Source organism: Actinia tenebrosa, unplaced genomic scaffold, assembly GCF_029948245.1.
Source record: "Actinia tenebrosa isolate PJP-AT-01 unplaced genomic scaffold, QUT_ActTen_1.0 PGA_scaffold0__85_contigs__length_37466705, whole genome shotgun sequence".
In the NCBI taxonomy this organism is placed as follows: domain Eukaryota; kingdom Metazoa; phylum Cnidaria; class Anthozoa; order Actiniaria; family Actiniidae; genus Actinia; species Actinia tenebrosa.
In genome coordinates this window covers 21954578-21973752 of record NW_028292569.1, presented here as the reverse complement: position 1 = coordinate 21973752, position 19175 = coordinate 21954578, and the positions used below count along the sequence as shown (strand labels likewise).

Below are 19175 nucleotides of genomic sequence, written 5' to 3'. Positions count from 1 at the left end.
AATAAAAAAAAGAAGGAAGGACATCAAGAAAGCGTTGGGTGATGCTGATTTTAAGAATTAAGATGACGGTGATGCGATGAGGAGCAGAAGCAGGAGCAGGAGCAGGAGCAGGAGAAAACGACAACATCAATAAGGAATAATAATAATAATAGTAATAATAATAATAGTAATAATAATAGTAATAATAATATTTTAAAAATGTAATATACCTTTGCCCTAACTGTACTTTTTATAGATCACTACAGCAAATATGATAATTATCGTTATCAAGACAAACATTACTGCTCCACCAAATCATAATTTATTTCTTTTCCCATGTGCGTTGTTACATAAGGAATATATAATTGCATATTTTTCAAAGAACCCTTCTCGCGTTCCGTTGCGGTAAGTTGACACTGATATATAAACACATGATATATAATACCATAAATAAAACAATAAACCATTAAAATTATGAATTAAAATTCCACGGACGAGGCTCATCCACAATTCTAGCTTAATATGAGTGCGACCTCAATCATCATGCATTTCCACGATGAAAAAAATCTAGCATTTTTTTTTTGTAATTTTTGACGTACTTGGTTTTCGAAACAATATTTTGAAGATTGTTTTTGCATACAAATAACAATAAAAACCATTACAAGGAATAAACGTTTTAAACCTGTTTGGGTGACATTGATAATGTGTTCATCATAACCAAGCAAATTTTCTGCTTTACACCTGTACGACCCATAGCTGCCTGCGTCAATGGTCACTAGTTCCAAGAAACCAGCACCAGTAACATTATGGTATCCTGTAGATATTGATCGATTACGGGGATCATACCACGTGAACAGAGGAGAGGGCACGCCATGGGCCAAACAGTATATCCTGACTGTACCATTATTATATGAAGTAACTGTGTTATTCGACTGGACTACATCTATTTCTGGTTTTTCTGCGAAGAGAACGAATTGATTTTCCGATATGTACCCTCTGATATACGTTCAGAAGGTACATCGCCAACTATTCCGATGAAAATGCAGCCCGCGTGAAAATGCAGCGGTGTCACTTGAAAGTATTAAGCAAGTTAAGTAAGATTTTACAAGGAAATGTATAGAGTCAAGATAGTTTTCGATTTATAAATTTCTGTGTAAACAGTTTTCCACTTGCCGGGGTAGAAGAACATTCTTCAACATTAAAGCATTTGATTTTTACCAAACATACTTTAATTTGTTTGGAAAAATATTTTCTTCTCGTTATTTAGATTTTAACAGCCTTCTTGCCATATGTGCTTTGTTAAATTGCAAGAAAAACACAAAAGATCAAATATTATGAACAGGATTTCTCAAAATCAGAACTAGTTACCTCATTTGCCGCGGTCGATCCTTAAAATACACACATTCTAATAAAACTACTGATGTCGAATCTGGGTTGGATTGAACGAATTTATGCTTTTGGTTTTTTAATTTCAAAAAGCTCCGATTTGAGACGAGTATTTGTGAGATCCTTTCTTCAAGAACAGGCACTTTGTGAAGTAAAAACCTTAGAAATTATTCGCAAAACACGGCATGTTTGGTACCAAAATAAAGCTTGAATCCTCAGCTACTGTTTGCCATCGTTTGTAATAGGATACCTATTAAAGCACAGGGATACCCTAGCAAAAAAATTTGTTTCTCTAAGTCCGGGCCTGAGAAAGCTTTAGCTTCGATCCTGTGGTTTTTATTTTATACAAGATATCCGCTGACTTGGTGAGCGGTGCATGGCCGAACCAGTTGGCGATGTTGGCTCAATTTGCGAGTCACATTTCGTTCTTCGTAAATGGCATATTCATTTAGATTGATGGATGTCCAGTTTAAATCGTTTGAGTGCTCACTGGATGTTTAACGTTTGTACAACCATCATATGAAGAAACTCTGTCATTGGCTTAACTGCATCTATTTCTGGTTTGACTTTGAAAAGAAGGAATTGATTCTTCCAATACCTTCTGATACACGTTAGCTCATTTTATTGTTTTTTGTTTGTCTGTTGTTTTTTTTTTGTATTTTTTTTCTTGTTTTGTTTGTTTTTGTTGTTGTTGTTGTTGTTGTTTTTTGTTTTTTGTTTTTTGTTTTTTGTTTTTTTGTTTTGTTTTGTTTTTTGTTTTGTTTTTGTTTTTTGTTTTTCTATACTTTTTGCAAGTCTGTCTAACTGCATTTTCATCTAGGTTGTTGTTTTAGGTGATAGGGTTCGTTTAATAATTTTATGATTAATTAGGAAAACCCAAACATCGACATTCAATTTTATATTACCAAATAACAAAAGCACCGGCTATACAATGAAATCCAGATGTCACGTTGAAAAAATAATCAATGTACTAAACTCACACTGGACAGATATTGTTGTACTTCTACAGGTTGGATTCTCCTTCGGGTTGTTAGTGGCACAGCAATTATATATCCCACTATCGTTTCTTGTGATATTTGATATATTAATCTTTACATTTCCAACGCCTTGGTTCTTATGGAACTTGCCACCATCCATCAATCTCAGCCATGTGACGTTTGGTTCAGGAATTCCACCTGCAGAACAGCTGATAAGTAATCCTTCGGACTCATTTACACGTATGTTTGAAAACGAAGGGTTTAACGTGATATTAGGCAAAGCTGTTAAAAGACGAACGAAACTCCATTCAATAAACTGCAAGAATTACAATAATTGGACATGCTAAAAAGAGTACAAAAAAGCATCCAGATTATTGATATTGATCGTGCTAAAAAATACAACAAAATGAAACCATATATGTACCATTTTACCTAATCTTACTAATAATGAGATGTATAGCATCTAAAACTCAATTTGAACTTACACGTAACGACGAGTTTATGGGGCTTCTTGTTGCAAGCATCAGAACACATCCATACGTACCACTATCAGCCAGAGTTACATTATGGATTACTAGTGTAGCAGTTGATTCTTTACTCACTCGAACAGGGTTCAAGAGTCTAGCAGGACATGTAGCGTTTTGTATGTTCCATTTCCTTTCGTTTAATATATTTTCCTTTGCGATTAGAAATGCACTCCCATTGTCAGAATAGGACATCCACCTTGGAGAATTAATATCAAACTCTTCCATCCTGTCATCCACACTGTAATCCCACACGAGCTTAGCTGTTTCTCCTACAGACACATATGAAACACTTGGTGGAACTGATGTGAAACGAGCTGCACCTAAAATATTCAACCAGGAAATATTAAAAATGTAAAACTATAATGTTATAGCAAAATGGATATTCCTGTAGGATAAAGCAATGTTTCTGAGAAAGTAGACAACATATTCTCACCCTGCGTTCTGCTCACGAGTAACACTTTGATGATCAGTGATATCCATAGGACTAGAGATGCCTCCATTATCTGAAAAGATTAAAGCATTAGTGGATCATTAGTAGATGCTAATGATATAGTATTTGAGTAGGTAATGTATTTCACTTTCATGATTGGTTGTTTTATGCATGTGGAATGTCTTTCTCGAAACTAAATATCAATGAAAAGTGTTTTCTTCCATTCTATCGCATGATAGCAGCAATCAAATGATGCTAAAATAAAATTCATTATTACGTTATTTTTGTTGCAATCATTGGACCACTTAATTTAATATCGAGTTAAAACGATTAAGGATAACTGTCCTTCTTGATTTGTGTTTTCTTATTTTTCTTATTTCTTCCGTTAAATAAAAGCAATCCAACTGAGCATAAGTGCGTAAACGTGATTCTTTTTCAAGATGATTTTCTTCTGATGCTTCAAATCTTTACATTATACAGTAGGCAGAGTATCACTAAGAAAAAATACTGAACACTTTAAAAAGTGTTACACCCGGTTATTGCAATTAAACTCAGCTTTGTGGTCAAAATAATGTACCAATAGAGATTGTAATAGGTTCAAACATGACTATTGATTTCAAAAGCATCTAAACCTTCACGATATTGATGGAAGCCCCTCGTGGTTAAGTATTGTGCTCGAGAGAGGTTACGTACCCATGAAAGGCGCCTTTTAATTTACTGTCATTGTGTGTAGATGTTGTTCACTTCATACTATAACTACTACCATTTGTATACACCAGGCCGAGTATTTAAATGAGAGTCTAATAATAGCATGTGTTTTTGAGTTGCAATAAACCACATTTTTAATGAGGGAAAAATTATTGGAATTATCTGACAATATATTTAAATGAATATTAATTTGATATATTTGCTTTGTTTCCTTTCCACTTTTGCTTTCTTATTTTATATTATTTATTTTATTTATTTTTTATTAGAAAAGTTTTCTTTTCTTTTTTCCTTTTTCCTTTTTTTCTTGTTTCATTTGCTCTTTCATATTTTTTCTTTTAATAAAACCAACATCACTTTAATACAACTACTTTTCTTCTACGCTTGAATACAGATGTAGTTGTTGGTATTCTGTTCCTTGATGCTCGTGATTAACATTCGATGTAGCATGTTTTTGCGCTGTCTCAAAGGGATCATTTGCCGGTAACCTTATTTTATCATTTTCCCTTAGTAGCGACTGATACTCGTGCTCTCTTGACAATGACTCTCCATTATTTATTTGTTGATAAAGTTGCTGAGTTCTTGACAGAAAGTGCTGCTCTGCAGGGTTGTCTTTTGGTTTCCTTTCGTCCAATAAGGTTGGAGTGCATTCTCTCGATACTGCTCCAACATCAATATTCGGTGGTATCAGGTTTGGTGATTCGTGGGGTGTTGTCGATGCTGCTGGTTCGTGTGTTTCAATTTCTATTCTATCCTGTATACAAGAATATAGTAAAACAGATTGTGTTTGTCTGTCTGTTTGCTAGATAAACCCAAAACATCTACTCTATCCCTATTGCTGCTAAGGTTAAGTTGGCAATCAATAATTCAAGGGGTCAAGGGTGAGTGAGTGAGTAGTCCATATTCAGATATATAGTACCACTTTATTTTTTTATCACCCCCCCACCCCTCCCTTTTTCCCCTAAATAAATTATAAATAAATTAAAAACGTAGTCCAACTCCACCTGTGGCTTTTTTCCCTTCATTTTCATTTTCTTATTACAGACATTTTATAATATTAAACTCACCTCTACAAATGCAAAAGGTTCTTCTGGTTTTGAAACCCTAAAAAGCGAAAATATAATCGTCAAAACGTTTATCAAAATTCAGTTGGCTATAGTCTTGAAAAATGGCGTGAACTATGAATTATTTGTTTTTGCATACGGAGTGAGGATATGCAACGTATGGGTTAAACTGATTATATACTGTAAGTATAATATGCAACGAGTGAGCTTACCTTTCGTTGTCGCTCCTCTTCCTTAAAACTAGAATATATTTAAAATAATGATAATAAGTGAAAGATAGGTATAATAATAATACTTTATTCAAAATGTAGATTACATATTTTGAAAAGGAAGACATTGAGGTTAGCCCTATATAAGTCCCCTAATTTAAAAATAAATAAATAATTTTAAAAACTAATAATATATATATATATATATGTACAATACTAACTTCAAAAAATGTTCATGTGTTTCTTAAGTCTTGTTTTAAATTTATTTACGTTGGGTTCATCTGTATGATTTACTACGTTATTAGGAAGATCATTCCAAGATTTGATTATTCGCACAAAAAAAGAATATTTGTAACAATTTATTCTAGCAGATTTGGTCTGTATTTTAAATTGGTGATTAGCTCTCGTTTTCGTACTTTTACAAAGTTCAAAATAGTCACTGAAATCTAGACCGTTCATCTTGTGTACAATCTTATAGCACTCAACTAGAGAGAGGAATTCCCTTCTAAGTTGCAAAGAGTTCCATTTGAGTATCTTACATCTGTCTTCATATGCCATCTCTTGTCGTTTTTGACCTAGTGCGATGCGTGACGCTCTTCGTTGTATAGATTCAATTGCATGGATATCCTTTACTAGGTGTGGTGCCCAAACTGGGCATGCATATTCCAGAATGGGACGGACCAGTGATTTATAGAGTATGGAAAAGATTTCCTTATTTCTACTACCCGTGGTACGTTTAACTAAACCAAGGACTTTATTTGCTTTATGTACAATTGCTTCTACATGTTTGGACCAACTTAGATCGCTGATACACACCCTGATGAAATATTTTTGACAAATATATCAAAGAAAAGAAAGAAATAGTAAAATAAACCATAAATTATACCATTGAATCATTATCTATCGTTTTACATACTGCACAGATTCTGATTAACACTACGTGACTTGCACTGCATGCTGGAATTAAAGTGTTTACCTTTGAAGCCTGTCCTTTTGAAAATGTAGCACACTAATAGCGCCATGATAATATTCACAACTATTGATATTGATGTTACTATAAAATGAACTGTTGCAAATGTACGACCTGATGAAAGCAGAAAAAAAAATTTGATTAAAGGTAAAGCACAGTATGTGCCTGCAGACTTGGGATAGCGGTAAAGCAAAATAATAATTTTTAAAAATGTCAATATATAGAAATGAATAAATTAAAATATATGTAAACTTTATTTATACTTATGTATGTAATATTCACATAACCTTGAATAAATAATGTAGAGTAAGACCTCTCTCCAGGCTTGGTTCTTGAGTCATGACCTTTGAATGATGGTTATAGGATGTCAAGTCAAATGTTAATAATTCAACTGAAGTAGTTAAGAAAGTGGCTCATCAGCTGTTTATTGTTAAATCTGACCTGTAGTTGTTTGTGATGATGATGTCGTTATTCCATGGTGATTTCTACTTGGAATCAGAGAGGGTGGATGGACTGGGGATAGATGACATTAATTGTTTATGACTAAATCATTCCAAACATGCATCCATACATCCATGCATCCATGCATCCATCCATCCATCCATCCATCCATCCAACCATCCAACCATCCATCTATCCATCTATTTTTCTTTAACCGTCTAATGTTAATAATATATCATTGTTCTTCAAACCTGTTTGAATAACTCTAATAATGTGTTCATCATAACCAAGCAAATTGTTAGCTTTGAACCCGTTTTTCTTAGGTGTATGTTTGTTATGTTGCTTACATTACCTCGGTTAGCTCTTGATATTGAGCCTTTTGCATGGCGTTCATTTTCCGATGGTACCGTAGAAGTAGGAAGAGATGGAAGATACCAATTCACATTTTTTTCTTTTTTTTGCTTTCTCATGTGCATGCACACTAATCGTATAGTACACAATTTCAGAATCCTTTTGAATCAGTAGACTGATAAATGAAGGACATAAAATAAAAGAATAAACCATAAGAAATAATTGAACAACAAATTTATAATTTCGCGGCCGGAACTCCAGAACTTTATATCAGCTCACCCATGAGTGCTCCTTAAGTAATCTACACAATGAAATCTACAAAACTCTTTAACAACTTTATGATGATTGTGGTTTTGAATGAAAAAGAAACATAAGAACCATAGGGTTAATGATGTTTCAAACCTGTTTGGGTGACATTGATAATGTGTTCATCATAACCAAGTAGATTTTCTGCTTTACATTTGTACAATCCATAGCTGCCTGCGTCAATGGTTACTAGTTCCAAGACACCAACACCAGTAACGGTATGAGATCCTGTGGCTATTGATCGATTATGGGGATCATACCACGTGAACAGAGGAGAGGGCACGCCATGGGCCAAACAGTATATCCTGATTTTACCATCATTATATGAAGAAACTGTGTCATTTGACTGAAATACATCTATTTGCGGCTCATCTGTGAAGAGAGTGAATTATATATTTTCAGCCTGCACTGTTTCAATGATCTTGATTGTGATCATATTGATTGTCACAAACCTTGCAGCGCCCCTCACCTCACCATAAAAACATAACAACATATATTTGTATATCTAAAAAAGATAGCATTTAGACTCACACTGGACGGTTACCAAGATACTCTTACACAATGGAGGTTTGTTCAGGTTGTTAATAGCACAGCATTCGTATTGCCCACTGTCATATCTTGTAATATTTGTAATATCGATTGTCACATTTCCTACGCCTTGGTCAATGATATCACCCTGTACTTTTTGCCACGTGACGTTTGGCATAGGAGTTCCTACCGCGGAACATTTGATATGCAGTTCTTGGGATTCGTTTATAGTTATGTTTGAAAATGACGGATTGATCGATAAAGATGGAAATGCTGTAAATATGGAAATATCACAAGTAAATACATATCTATCGTCGCCCTTACAAATACAACAAACAACTAAAAAACAACAACAAATGACTTGATTTGAACATTTTCATTAGAATGCATACCATATATCCATGGAAAAATGAAAATTGTACTTGCTAGTGCAAAGTTAAAAGTGCAAAGGATATATGGTATACACTCTAACGAAAGAACGAAAGAACGAAAGAACGAAAGAACGAAAGAACGAAAGAACGAAAGAACGAAAGAACGAAAGAACGAAACAACGAAACAACGAAAGAACGAAAGAACGAAAGAACGAAAGAACGAAAGAACGAAAGAACGAAAGAACGAAAGAACGAAAGAACGAAAGAACGAAAGAACGAAAGAACGAAAGAACGAAAGAACGAAAGAACGAAAGAACGAAAGAACGAAAGAACGAAAGAACGAAAGAACGAAAGAACGAAAGAACGAAAGAACGAAAGAACGAAAGAACGAAAGAACGAAAGAACGAAAGAACGAAAGAACGAAAGACGAAAGAACGAAAGAACGAAAGAACGAAAGAACGAAAGAACGAAAGAACGAAAGAACCAAAGAATCAAAGAACGAAAGAACCAAAGAACCAAAGAACCAAAGAACCAAAGAACCAAAGAACCAAAGAACCAAAGAACGAAAGAACGAAAGAACGAAAGAACGAAAGAACGAAAGAACGAAAGAACGAAAGAACGAAGTAACGAAAGAACGAAAGAACGAAAGAACGAAAGAACGAAAGAACGAAAGAACGAAAGAACGAAAGAACGAAAGAACGAAACAACGAAACAACGAAACAACGAAACAACGAAACAACGAAACAACGAAACAACGAAACAACGAAACAACGAAACAACGAAACAACGAAACAACGAAAAAACAAAAAAACGAAACAACGAAACAACGAAACAACGAAACAACGAAACAACGAAACAACGAAACAACGAAACAACGAAACAACGAAACAACGAAACAACGAAACAACGAAACAACGAAACAACGAAACAACGAAACAACGAAACAACGAAACAACGAAACAACGAAACAACGAAACAACGAAACAACGAAACAACGAAACAACGAAACAACGAAACAACGAAACAACGAAACAACGAAAGAACGAAACAACGAAACAACGAAACAACGAAACAACGAAACAACGAAACAACGAAACAACGAAACAACGAAACAACGAAACAACGAAAAAAACAAATGACTTGATTTGAACATTTCCATTAGAATGCATACCATATATCCATGGAAAAATGTAAATTGTACATGCTAGTGCAAAGTTGAAAGTGCAAAGGATATTTGGTATACACTGTTACGAAAGAACGAAAGAACGAAAGAACGAATCAACGAAACAACGAAACAGCGGGGGAAAAACAAAGAACGAGTGAACGAAAGAACAAATAAACGAAAGAACGAAAGAACGTAAAAAAGAAAGAACGAAATTTCAAAATTTGGAAAATCAAAATCAAGAACAAAAGCAAATATGAAAATAATTTAATAGAAAGAAGAACAACAATTCCAACAAATTGAAAGAATTATACCCACATGTTACGACGAGCTTGACTTTACTTGTTATGGGGGCTCTTGTTGCAAGCATCAGAACACATCCATACGTACCACTATCAGCCAGAGTTACATTATGGATTACTAGTGTAGCGTTAGATTCTTTACTCACTCGAACAGGGTTCAGTAGTCTAGCAGGACATGTGTTGTTGGTTATGTACCATTTCCACTTGTTTAACACAACTTCGTGTGCAATTTGAAATGCACCGCCATTGTCATCATAGAACATCCACTTTGGTGAATAAATATCAAACTCTTCCATCCTGTTATCCACACTGTAATCCCACACGAGCTTAGCTGTTTCTCCTACAGACACATACAAAACACTTGGTGGAACTACTGTGAAACGAGCTGCACCTAAAATATTAAGCCAGTAAAAGCTATAAATTATTTATCAAAGTGATTTTTTCTGTTGATAAACTCGGAGAAAGTTAAAGATTAACTAATACAAATAATCACCATGGGCCTTGTTCAAGAGTAACAGGTTGATCGTCAATAAAATCAATAGATCTACAGAAAACCCCATCGTTCTTATGAAGCAGTGATGGATCAAAAAAATGCAATATTTAAATTGGTATGTATCCTATTTCACTTTCATGGATCAAAATTTAATGCGTGTGGGATTCTATAGCCGGCTTCTTAAAACCAAATTGAAAAACGCAATTTCCTCACTATTAGAACTTTCAACACTCCTCAGAATATTCGAAAGACTTAACTCTAATTGAGGAAAATCGAAGCTAGGGTGATTTTTGAAAATTAGAAGTTTTTTTAAATTCACCTAATTTTTTTATTAGCTACGGCTCCAGCGCTTTAGTTTGATTTTTTTGAATAAATCGTTTTCGTGGAAGCGTTAGCATAGGAAGTGCAAACTTTCGGAATCTTGTCAAAGAACAAAGGATAACGTAAACCATATATAAAATAATGGTTTACTTGAGCCCAGCTAAATAAACTTAAATCAATAAACAGCGGGTAACGAATAACAAAGTCGATAGATTCGATATATGACTTCTGCCAAGATAACTAGAATTCTACGTCACGCTTGGTGCAGACTGCATTCTACAATGAAACATTCACACGTGTTGAGAGGGAAATATAACGGCTACACACGTCAAGCCAATTAAAAAATTTTCATGTACAATCTTTAATTTCTAGATATTGATATCCGTGCTCTCCAGTTCTTGATACACATCATGAGCTTCTGATGGAAATTGCGGTTTTGTGGTATATGGCCCTCTTTACTCTCGATATTGAATTTGGATCCGGATACTATCAATGAGGGTTTGATGTTTCCAAAGCTATTGGTTCTTGTGGTTTCTTGTGGTCTCCTCGTGCTGCATAAAACGCAAAAACACATGATCAAAAACGATACCTTTTTGTCTTAATTTGAGATAACGACATATATAGGGGATTCAATATGCGCCATTGATGTTAGTGCGGTATGAATAAAAATAAAAACGAAACAACTTAAACTACTGAAAGAAAGAGAAAAAGATTAAGAAGGAAATAGGAAACTTTTCAAAGTTTTGTCGGCTTGGTAAATAAACAATTGAAAATACCATATAATATATTATTACTTTTAAAAATAACGTTACACTTATACTAAATTCACTTCCACTTGTCAGATGATTCAGTGCGCTGCAGCAGCTGAATACTATTTTTTGCCACACATTTCATTTTCTGAATTCTGCGTATATGTATATATATATGGGAGAGATAGATAGAGGAGAGAGAGAGAGAGAGAGAGAGAGAGAGAGAGAGAGAGAGAGAGAGAGAGAGAGAGAGAGAGAGAGAGAGAGAGAGAGAGAGAGAGAGAGAGAGATCCTTGTGTCCCCTGCAGTGGCTAGCACTGAAGAGCAACATTGTTTCACTCTAACCAGGTAGGTGTATTTTAAAGTGACTGTTGCTAGCGTTAATATGGAGTACTAGCGTTTTACACAATGCTAGCGCTACAGGTATAGAGTCTACATTTTATCACATTCTATTTTCTGTAAGATGCAACTAGAATCACTTGAATCACTCGCAGATCGTGTTTTATCAGGTCCTAAAAACACTCGGCTACGCCTCGTGTTTTTATACCTGATAAAACACTCCTGCTCGTTTATTAAACACTACATAAAGCTTTTACACCCAATAATCCCCAACATTATGAAGACCTTGATTTCCTAAATACATCTGAACAAAGTGTCCAAGGACCACTGTATAAGCCCCTTGGCGAAAGAATCAAGTAATCTATAGCCCATTCTAATGACCCAGAGATCCACCCGTATCAACCCCTTTCTATTGGGAACGAAACACGTTGTTATTACTCCTTGCACACTAATAAAATGGAGACTGTTATATAAAAAACTAGACAGGGAAACGATTTGCTCAAAGAAAGTACTTTTTTTTTTTGCCCAGTAAACCTATTAATACAGTATATTTCAAAACACTACAAATAAAATGAAGTTAAGTTATTTTAAAAATAAGTATTAATAAATTGCAAATTCACTACTTGTCTCCGTAATTTTAGTGCGATTGTCGAAGAACAGGAATTCAAACTTTTAATAATACAAATAATTTAACTTTATTTATCGCCCGCATTATTTCGATGTATGATTGGATCAGTTCCATGGGCGAACCTGCGTGTACTTTATTCCTATGAAAAAACCGGTGTGTAAATATTTTTCTGTGGATGACTCGGTATTTCATAATAGGAAAGTCTTGGTGCCCATCATTTCACTGGATAACTTGGTATTCCACTGACCAAATTGAAGCCCGCATCATTTCTTTGGATAACCCTGCGTGTGCATTATTGTTATCAACAACTCAGTATTTCTAATGGCAGGTCTGCATGTGCATGGTTTTTATGGATAATTCCGTATACTGGGAATTATGGGTATGCATCATTTTTTATGGATAACTCGGTGCGCGCATCATTTTCATTGATGACTTGGTATGCCCATCAGTATTAATAGAAATTTCTAATATCTATCTATCTATCGATAGATACCCCGATATTTCTATGGGCAACTCTGTGTGCACATGAATTTTAAGGACGACCCAGTATGCACGTTCCTTCACATGGATGACTCGTAGTGCGACTCATTCATATGGATATTTTTTTTCATTTCGTAAGGATCAGGCCCGGTATTTATACAGGCTAGCCGATGAACGGATCCTTCCCATGGATGATTCAGTGTGCGCATTATTCCTAATGATTACTCGGTGTGCATGCACTCGGTGCCCAAGCGTTCGTTTTTATGGATAATCTGATGACATTATTTCTATGTGTAACCATGTAATTCGGTGGGCAAGCCGATGTACTAACCCTTCCCATAAATGTCGACTCGATGTGCGCACAATTATCTGGGTAGCCTGATGCTTAACCGAATATTAGTGAATAAACTGATTATGTCCCTAAATATTTTAACAACCATATTTCAATATCATATTTGTTTGCAACAAAGCTACAAATTGCATTTTTCAAAGCAAGCGAACGTTTTTTTAGCTTACGTACTAGTAATGTTTGCGTTACCAGTAACTAATCTGCATAAAGTGATCAAACAAAAAGGTCATGATAATAACGCACAGGCAATGATCGACATATGAATACGTTCTCGCTCTGAAGCAACATAACTTGCTATGTGTAACATAATGCTGTCTTTTTATTTATCTTGAATTTTGTCCAAATGCGAAGTATTTTAATTGGTAGACTGCTCATTCTTTGTGTTCTGTTTTCGTTTCCTCTGGTAGGTAAGTTAATCATGCTACCGATTTCTACATAAGTATAGCTGGTTCTTAATATTACTCTAATATTGTAATTAAAATAACGAACGTGCATTCACGTTTCCCTTTTTAAATTGTAATTCCGTTAAAAACAACCCACATATAACAGAGGCATATAATTAACTGACTTACTAAATGCATGTAACCATTAAATGATCGAGCTAGAAGTAAAGTTTAAATTAAAATAGCGTCACGGTATGGCGGAAGTTTAGGCATGAGGAGTTCAGGCAAGCAAGTCATATTCTCGTCTTTCCTTATTTGATTCGCCTCTTCGATTTCTTATTCTTTTTGGGGTCGTTTATTTTCTTTTAAATCTGAATCTGAAGACAAATTTCGGCTAGCAAGTACTTCACCTAAAAAAATATCGCGCAAGCTTTACTTTCAGAAAAGAAATAATTGGCAAACACACACAAAATGCAAGTGTCAATCCCAATATATTTCTTAATCTCTTTCGTCCTTTTTAGAAAGTGGCATAAGAAGTCCAAGCCCTATGATACAAAATGTTGGTCAAGATGCTTTCTTCATGTGGAACTCAACCAATGGACATCGCATATTTGAAGCGAGGTGGGGACTAGAAACTGATGGAGTAGTTAAACCACAGTTTATCTACGTAGACAGATCACATAATGTGGTGTTAAGCACGGATTTGGAAAAAAATGCTTTACGTTACAAAGGAAGAGTCCACTGGGTTGGTAATATCAATTCAGGACAGGTTTGGTTCAAACTAACGAATGTTACTCTCAACGATACCAATCAGTATGTTGCAGGGATTGTTGAAGAAGGGAAACCAAACACCATATATTCGGCACAATTAACTACAGCAGGTATGGATTGCTTCTATTACTCTTATTGCATGTCGGGGGAGTTATAATAAATAAATAAATAAATAAGTTGCTTCTGAAAAAAGAAAACAAAAATAAACAAACAAACAAAATCGGCTGGTTGAGCATTAATCTAAGTGTCAGTTAAATCATCCATTGCTATTTTGTTCTTCATCAGTTACTCCCCAGTTTGTTAAACAACCACCTCTAGATAAGGGTATAGGAGAAGGTCAGGATCTAGTTATAAAATGTTCTGCTATTGGTCCACCGACACCTAAAATCACGTGGGTACAGAGAGAAAGTCAAGTCAGCATGAGTACGGGAATGGGAAGTGCTACATTGAGAATAGCAAACATTAGAAGATACCAGAATGGGACGTATGAGTGTCAGGCGAGGAACAACCCGAATGAGAGACTGGTCACTGCACAAACTGTTGTGACTGTCTATTGTAAGTTAAACATGAGCAGCTTATGCTTATTGCGTTATAGCTGCCACTGTTACAGCAGCTGCTTTTGTTCCAGATGTTGTTCCTTTTGTTGTAATGAAGGTGATACGTGATGTATTGTGGTTTTGTTCATGGTGTACATTTTGCGTGGTTTTATATTCATTTTACTATTTGTCATGTTTATTATCGCAGTCAAACCAACTGTTAATGAGTCTCATTCGACTTCAAAATCCAAATCATGGAATGGCAACAGTATTCATCTCAGATGTTTTGCAACTGGTTTACCTGAACCACGAATATCATGGTACAAACCAACAAATCAACAGATCACTACAGGTGTCATCATTGTACCCGGGGGTAGTGAGGTGACAGTACTGACAGCTACTGACCAAGCGGACTATGGACAGTACAAGTGTCGAGCAACAAACATCCTGGGAAGTGATGAACATGTTATAAATGTTACTAAGCTGAGTAAGTTTGTAATATTTAATTTTTAGTATAATTTTTGATTTTTTGATTATAAAAAGAAAAATAAATAAATAAAACGTTTCACAATGGATGGACTGAAACAACCGCATGCTATTTATTTTAATTTATATTTTTCACATTAGTCAGCTTTTATTATTATTGTCTTTAAACCTTGAAGTTTCCCCAGGTCCTGTTTCTTTAACAATAACCGATGTGGAAGCATCATCCATAAATGTTACATGGTACAAACCTGCTGATGATGGTGGACTCGATGTCACTGGTTACTTAGTGGAAGTCAGTACCAAGCTTCCAGTGATCACAGTGAAAACCCATGCTGTTATAACAGGACTGAAAGCAAACACGCTCTACGCGGTCAAAGTGTATGCCAAGAATATTGTTGGATATGGAGTGGAGTCTTCCAAAATTATCAGAACACAAAAAATAGGTAAATACAATATGAAAGGAAAAGGTAAGTAGTATATTACTATTATGAAGTGAGATAATTGAAATAATGTTAATATGACACATTGTATGCTTTGTCGTGCTCAATACATTCTTGATTCAAAAAAGGTTTTGCATAGGTTGAAAAAATATAATCAGCATTTTTTTCTATTGCAATTGATTGAAATAAGTATTTTGTTAATAAATTATTTCAATCAATTGCATCAAGATATTTTACAGTGTCTTATTGACAGATTGCTCCCATCTATGCCAGACCGAAAAACCAGTGCAATACCGGAAAACCAAATTGTGTTTTGTCAATTTGTGGGTAATCCACAAGGGGCAGAACGAAGCCTGGGAGTGGATGAACAAACAATGAATGGTGAGATGAAACAAAGAACGCAGCTTACATGTAGTACAATACACATTGTTCACCATAATCCATTCTTTCTTTGTTTTTGTTATTTTATCCAATCCCAAGCTTCGTTCTACCAGTGGACACCGACCCCAATTTGTTGCTAAAATATTTGCTTTTCCCCTTTTTCTTTTTGAAATTTTCTCTTTTGTTTGTTTGTTTTACATATTGATGCGCAATTATAAGGTAAGCCATCAGCTCCAGAGCTAGTGATAGCTCTTCTTGAACGGTCACCAGAGTTCAAACTCTCAGTCGTCTTGAGATGGGAAGAGCCGGATGACAATGGCGGCAACATATCAAGGTACACAATCTACGTGAAGGAAGTCGCGAAAAAGGCTGAGTGGACAAAGTATGATAACGTTATTGATTCAAAACAGCTTGAATATAAAATAACAAAGGACATTGTTTATGGCAACACATACATGTTTATGGTAACTGCATGGAACAAATATGGAGAAAGTGCGAAGGATGAAGGAGGTGCCAAGACGGTAAATACTACAGCAGACAAGGCAACGGCTACAAATGGTCGGTATCAGAAATAATTTACAGTTAAAAAAATTAAACATATTTTATTAATATGTTCTCCTATTCTATTGACCAATATGTAGCAAGTATTGATTATTCTAAAGATACATAGGGAATTATGTTTATAGAACGAAACGGGGTATTGAATAATTTTTTTTCTTTCTTTCTTGTATTAGCAATTAAGTACTGCATTGAAAAAGGATCAAAAACTTGTAAGTATAAAAAAGTAACTAGCGCATAGGTAAAAAAAAAGCAGAAAAATAAGTGCCAGCCAGTGCCCTATAAAATGAAAATTGAACAACAGAACCACAACAACAACAAAGAAACAACTAATAATGTCCCTTTTTCCTGCTTCGTGGATTTGTACTTGTACCATGTCAAATGATCACTTTTCCAACAGGTTCGACAGTCCTTGGAGTCGTTATTGCCATTCTAGTTCTCTCTATTGGTTTCAACTTACTACAATTTGTGTATCTAAAAAGAAGAGTACAACTGAGCAGTAAGTTTGTTTGTTCACTTTCCTTAGCTAATTTTGGCAAATTCCATAGCACCTGCGCGCTCCTCAGTTTAGTGTGTTGGAAATAGTACTGAACTCACCAGAATTTAATTGCAAAATGGCGTTTTTTCAAGTTCTTGTATTACATGTTTCCTCATTTTATTCTCGTCATTTGTTTTTTCTTTTCTTTTTTCTTCACCTTCTTTGTAGGTAGAAAACAAAGCCCAACCCAAAAGAGGTAACATTGTTGTGAGGCATACATGGTTTATACGTGTATATATTTTTAGTTAGGGTAAAGTCTTATTAGTTGCTGTAATAACGAAGGGATATCTTTTTTTAAATTATCTAAATAGAGGAATTCATTTTTATACTGTTCAGCACAGTAAAAATGTAGTGATCATATTAATTTTTTCTTTCATATTAAGAAAACCTCGGTCAAAGAAAGTTGCTTCTGAAGAAACCTACGAGGCACGTAACATGTTTTCCTCTTAGTTTTGTCGTTGTTTTTGATATTTTCTCTTTTTTACAAAGAGCTAGCGCTGGAAGCTTTAAAGAACCTCAGATCACAGCCATTTGTATTATTTTTCAGAATGATCTTGAATTGGAAGATAATCCAGCATCATTGGATACAGCATCTCGTGCACAACAGCCTGTCCAAAGTGGACCAGAATATGAAACCATCCATAAACTAAATCCTAACAAGGCAGACTCTAATGATACCAGCAATTATCAAGAACTCAATTTGATGCCAAACACGTCTAATCGAGGGACCTGTGGACCAGTGTACGAGTCTCTTGGTACAGGATTAGTGGAGCCCAGAGTGAAGGATAATGATAACGAGCAACACCCATATGAACCATTGAACATTAGAAACCAAACCTCTGTCTATCAATCTCTGCAGACTAAAAGCAGTGAGTCGGCCATATAAATATGAGAATATCAACGTCATAATCAGTGTTAAATGGCTATATATTATAAATAATAACTACCAAATCATTTTACCTCTAATTACAACTTGAATAAAGGTGTTGTTTCTTGATACTTATTTGTTACGTATTAACAAGTTAACAGAGAACATTATAAAAATGTAAGGTTTCAATATGCCAATATTTTAATCAGCCAATTTGTTCAGACATTCTGTCTGAAACTTTGTGTACAACACATGAAGATAGTGGGAGCATTTAAAAATTTACTCATTTTCACCAAATCAAGATGGAATTTAAAAGAGACATTGACTTGTAGAATACCGAAAACATTACTTTTTCTTACTTGTCATCATCTATTTATCTGACAAATAAACAATTAAACAAACATTTAACAAATAATTCATCATAACTGTCAGCCAATCAGATTGCGACTAAATACGAGTCCGCCAAACCTATAGTCTTGATAAAAACTACTTGTGCATGCAATAGTTTCGTATGAACATAGTTAAGTTAAAAGCTATTAAAATAGATAAGCGCTGAAAATTCTAAAATTACGATATAAAAATACTACGGGTTTGCATTAAACATACAATATATCAAAATACAAATCCTGAAGGATAAATATATCAAGATTAACGCTAACCGTTACATCTAATACATCGTTCAACATTTTTTTACAGTTCTAGTGTACTTCCCACGGATGTCAGGTCCATATATACTGTTAATACATGCTGTGTACATCGTCTGGTTATTGCTCTAATAATATCTAGTGGCTGGCTGTTCAAAAATAGAATACTAGTAAGAAGTGTAGTACCTGATGTTCGTAGTAAACAGGTCACGGAAGCATTGGCAAGACATAAATCCTGATGTGGATATGCAAACTAACTACTATAATCATGATATATACAACTATAAAATGCTCCGCTAGTACAAAATACGTATACCATAATAAAGATAAAAATACACATACAAAATAAATATATACAATTAGAGTTAAACAATCAATCGATTAATTAATTAATTAATTAATTAAATAGATAAATGAACGAATGAATAAATAATCTTAGATAGTTTATATATTTCAAAAATTATCTGATGACAGTGCGAATAGGAAAACCGTGGGCACCTAGA

The 19175-nt window shown here is 34.7% G+C and overlaps 3 protein-coding genes across 9 annotated transcripts in view; 1 reads left to right on the top strand and 2 right to left on the bottom strand.

The window, feature by feature from the left end:
* LOC116288349 (uncharacterized) overlaps positions 1-7034 on the bottom strand; it is a 36966-nt gene extending 29932 nt beyond the window's left edge. The window contains exon 1 of the mRNA XM_089025934.1: positions 6940-7034. The gene's annotated coding sequence lies outside the window, so the exon portion shown is untranslated. The remainder of the gene's footprint in view (positions 1-6939) is intronic.
* Positions 1-11069, bottom strand: part of LOC116291123 (lachesin-like) — a 46733-nt gene extending 35664 nt beyond the window's left edge. For 2 of the 3 annotated variants that reach the window (XM_089025826.1, XM_089025828.1), the window contains exons 1-12: positions 10202-11069; positions 9725-10099; positions 7877-8146; positions 7442-7717; positions 6689-6760; positions 6535-6591; positions 6254-6361; positions 5281-5308; positions 5072-5108; positions 3303-4758; positions 2828-3189; positions 662-2624 (exon numbers count right to left, since the gene is read on the bottom strand). In XM_089025826.1, the coding sequence (XP_088881952.1) occupies positions 4372-4758; positions 5072-5108; positions 5281-5308; positions 6254-6361; positions 6535-6591; positions 6689-6760; positions 7442-7717; positions 7877-8146; positions 9725-10099; positions 10202-10268 (1677 nt within the window). In that variant the 5' untranslated portion in view covers positions 10269-11069 and the 3' untranslated portion in view covers positions 662-2624; positions 2828-3189; positions 3303-4371. The remainder of the gene's footprint in view (positions 1-661; positions 2625-2827; positions 3190-3302; positions 4759-5071; positions 5109-5280; positions 5309-6253; positions 6362-6534; positions 6592-6688; positions 6761-7441; positions 7718-7876; positions 8147-9724; positions 10100-10201) is intronic. The other variant, XM_089025827.1, reaches the window with a different exon arrangement.
* Positions 11070-11526: 457 nt separating this feature from the next.
* LOC116294480 (fasciclin-2) lies at positions 11527-18159 on the top strand. 5 transcript variants are annotated; one of them, XM_089025810.1, is made up of 11 exons: positions 11527-11619; positions 13972-14331; positions 14507-14776; positions 14966-15244; positions 15420-15710; positions 16284-16622; positions 16799-16834; positions 17023-17121; positions 17329-17356; positions 17544-17586; positions 17708-18159. In XM_089025810.1, exons 2-11 carry the CDS (start codon positions 13998-14000, stop codon positions 18044-18046), a joined length of 2058 nt encoding a protein of 685 aa, XP_088881936.1. In that variant the 5' UTR covers positions 11527-11619; positions 13972-13997; the 3' UTR covers positions 18047-18159. The 5 variants fall into 5 exon arrangements, with proteins under 5 accessions (XP_088881936.1, XP_088881934.1, XP_088881935.1 ...); XM_089025808.1 differs by lacking the exon at positions 11527-11619 and adding an exon at positions 13314-13474 and having other exon boundaries at positions 15429-15710; XM_089025809.1 differs by lacking the exon at positions 11527-11619 and adding an exon at positions 13315-13474 and having other exon boundaries at positions 15420-15686.
* Positions 18160-19175: the final 1016 nt, after the last annotated feature.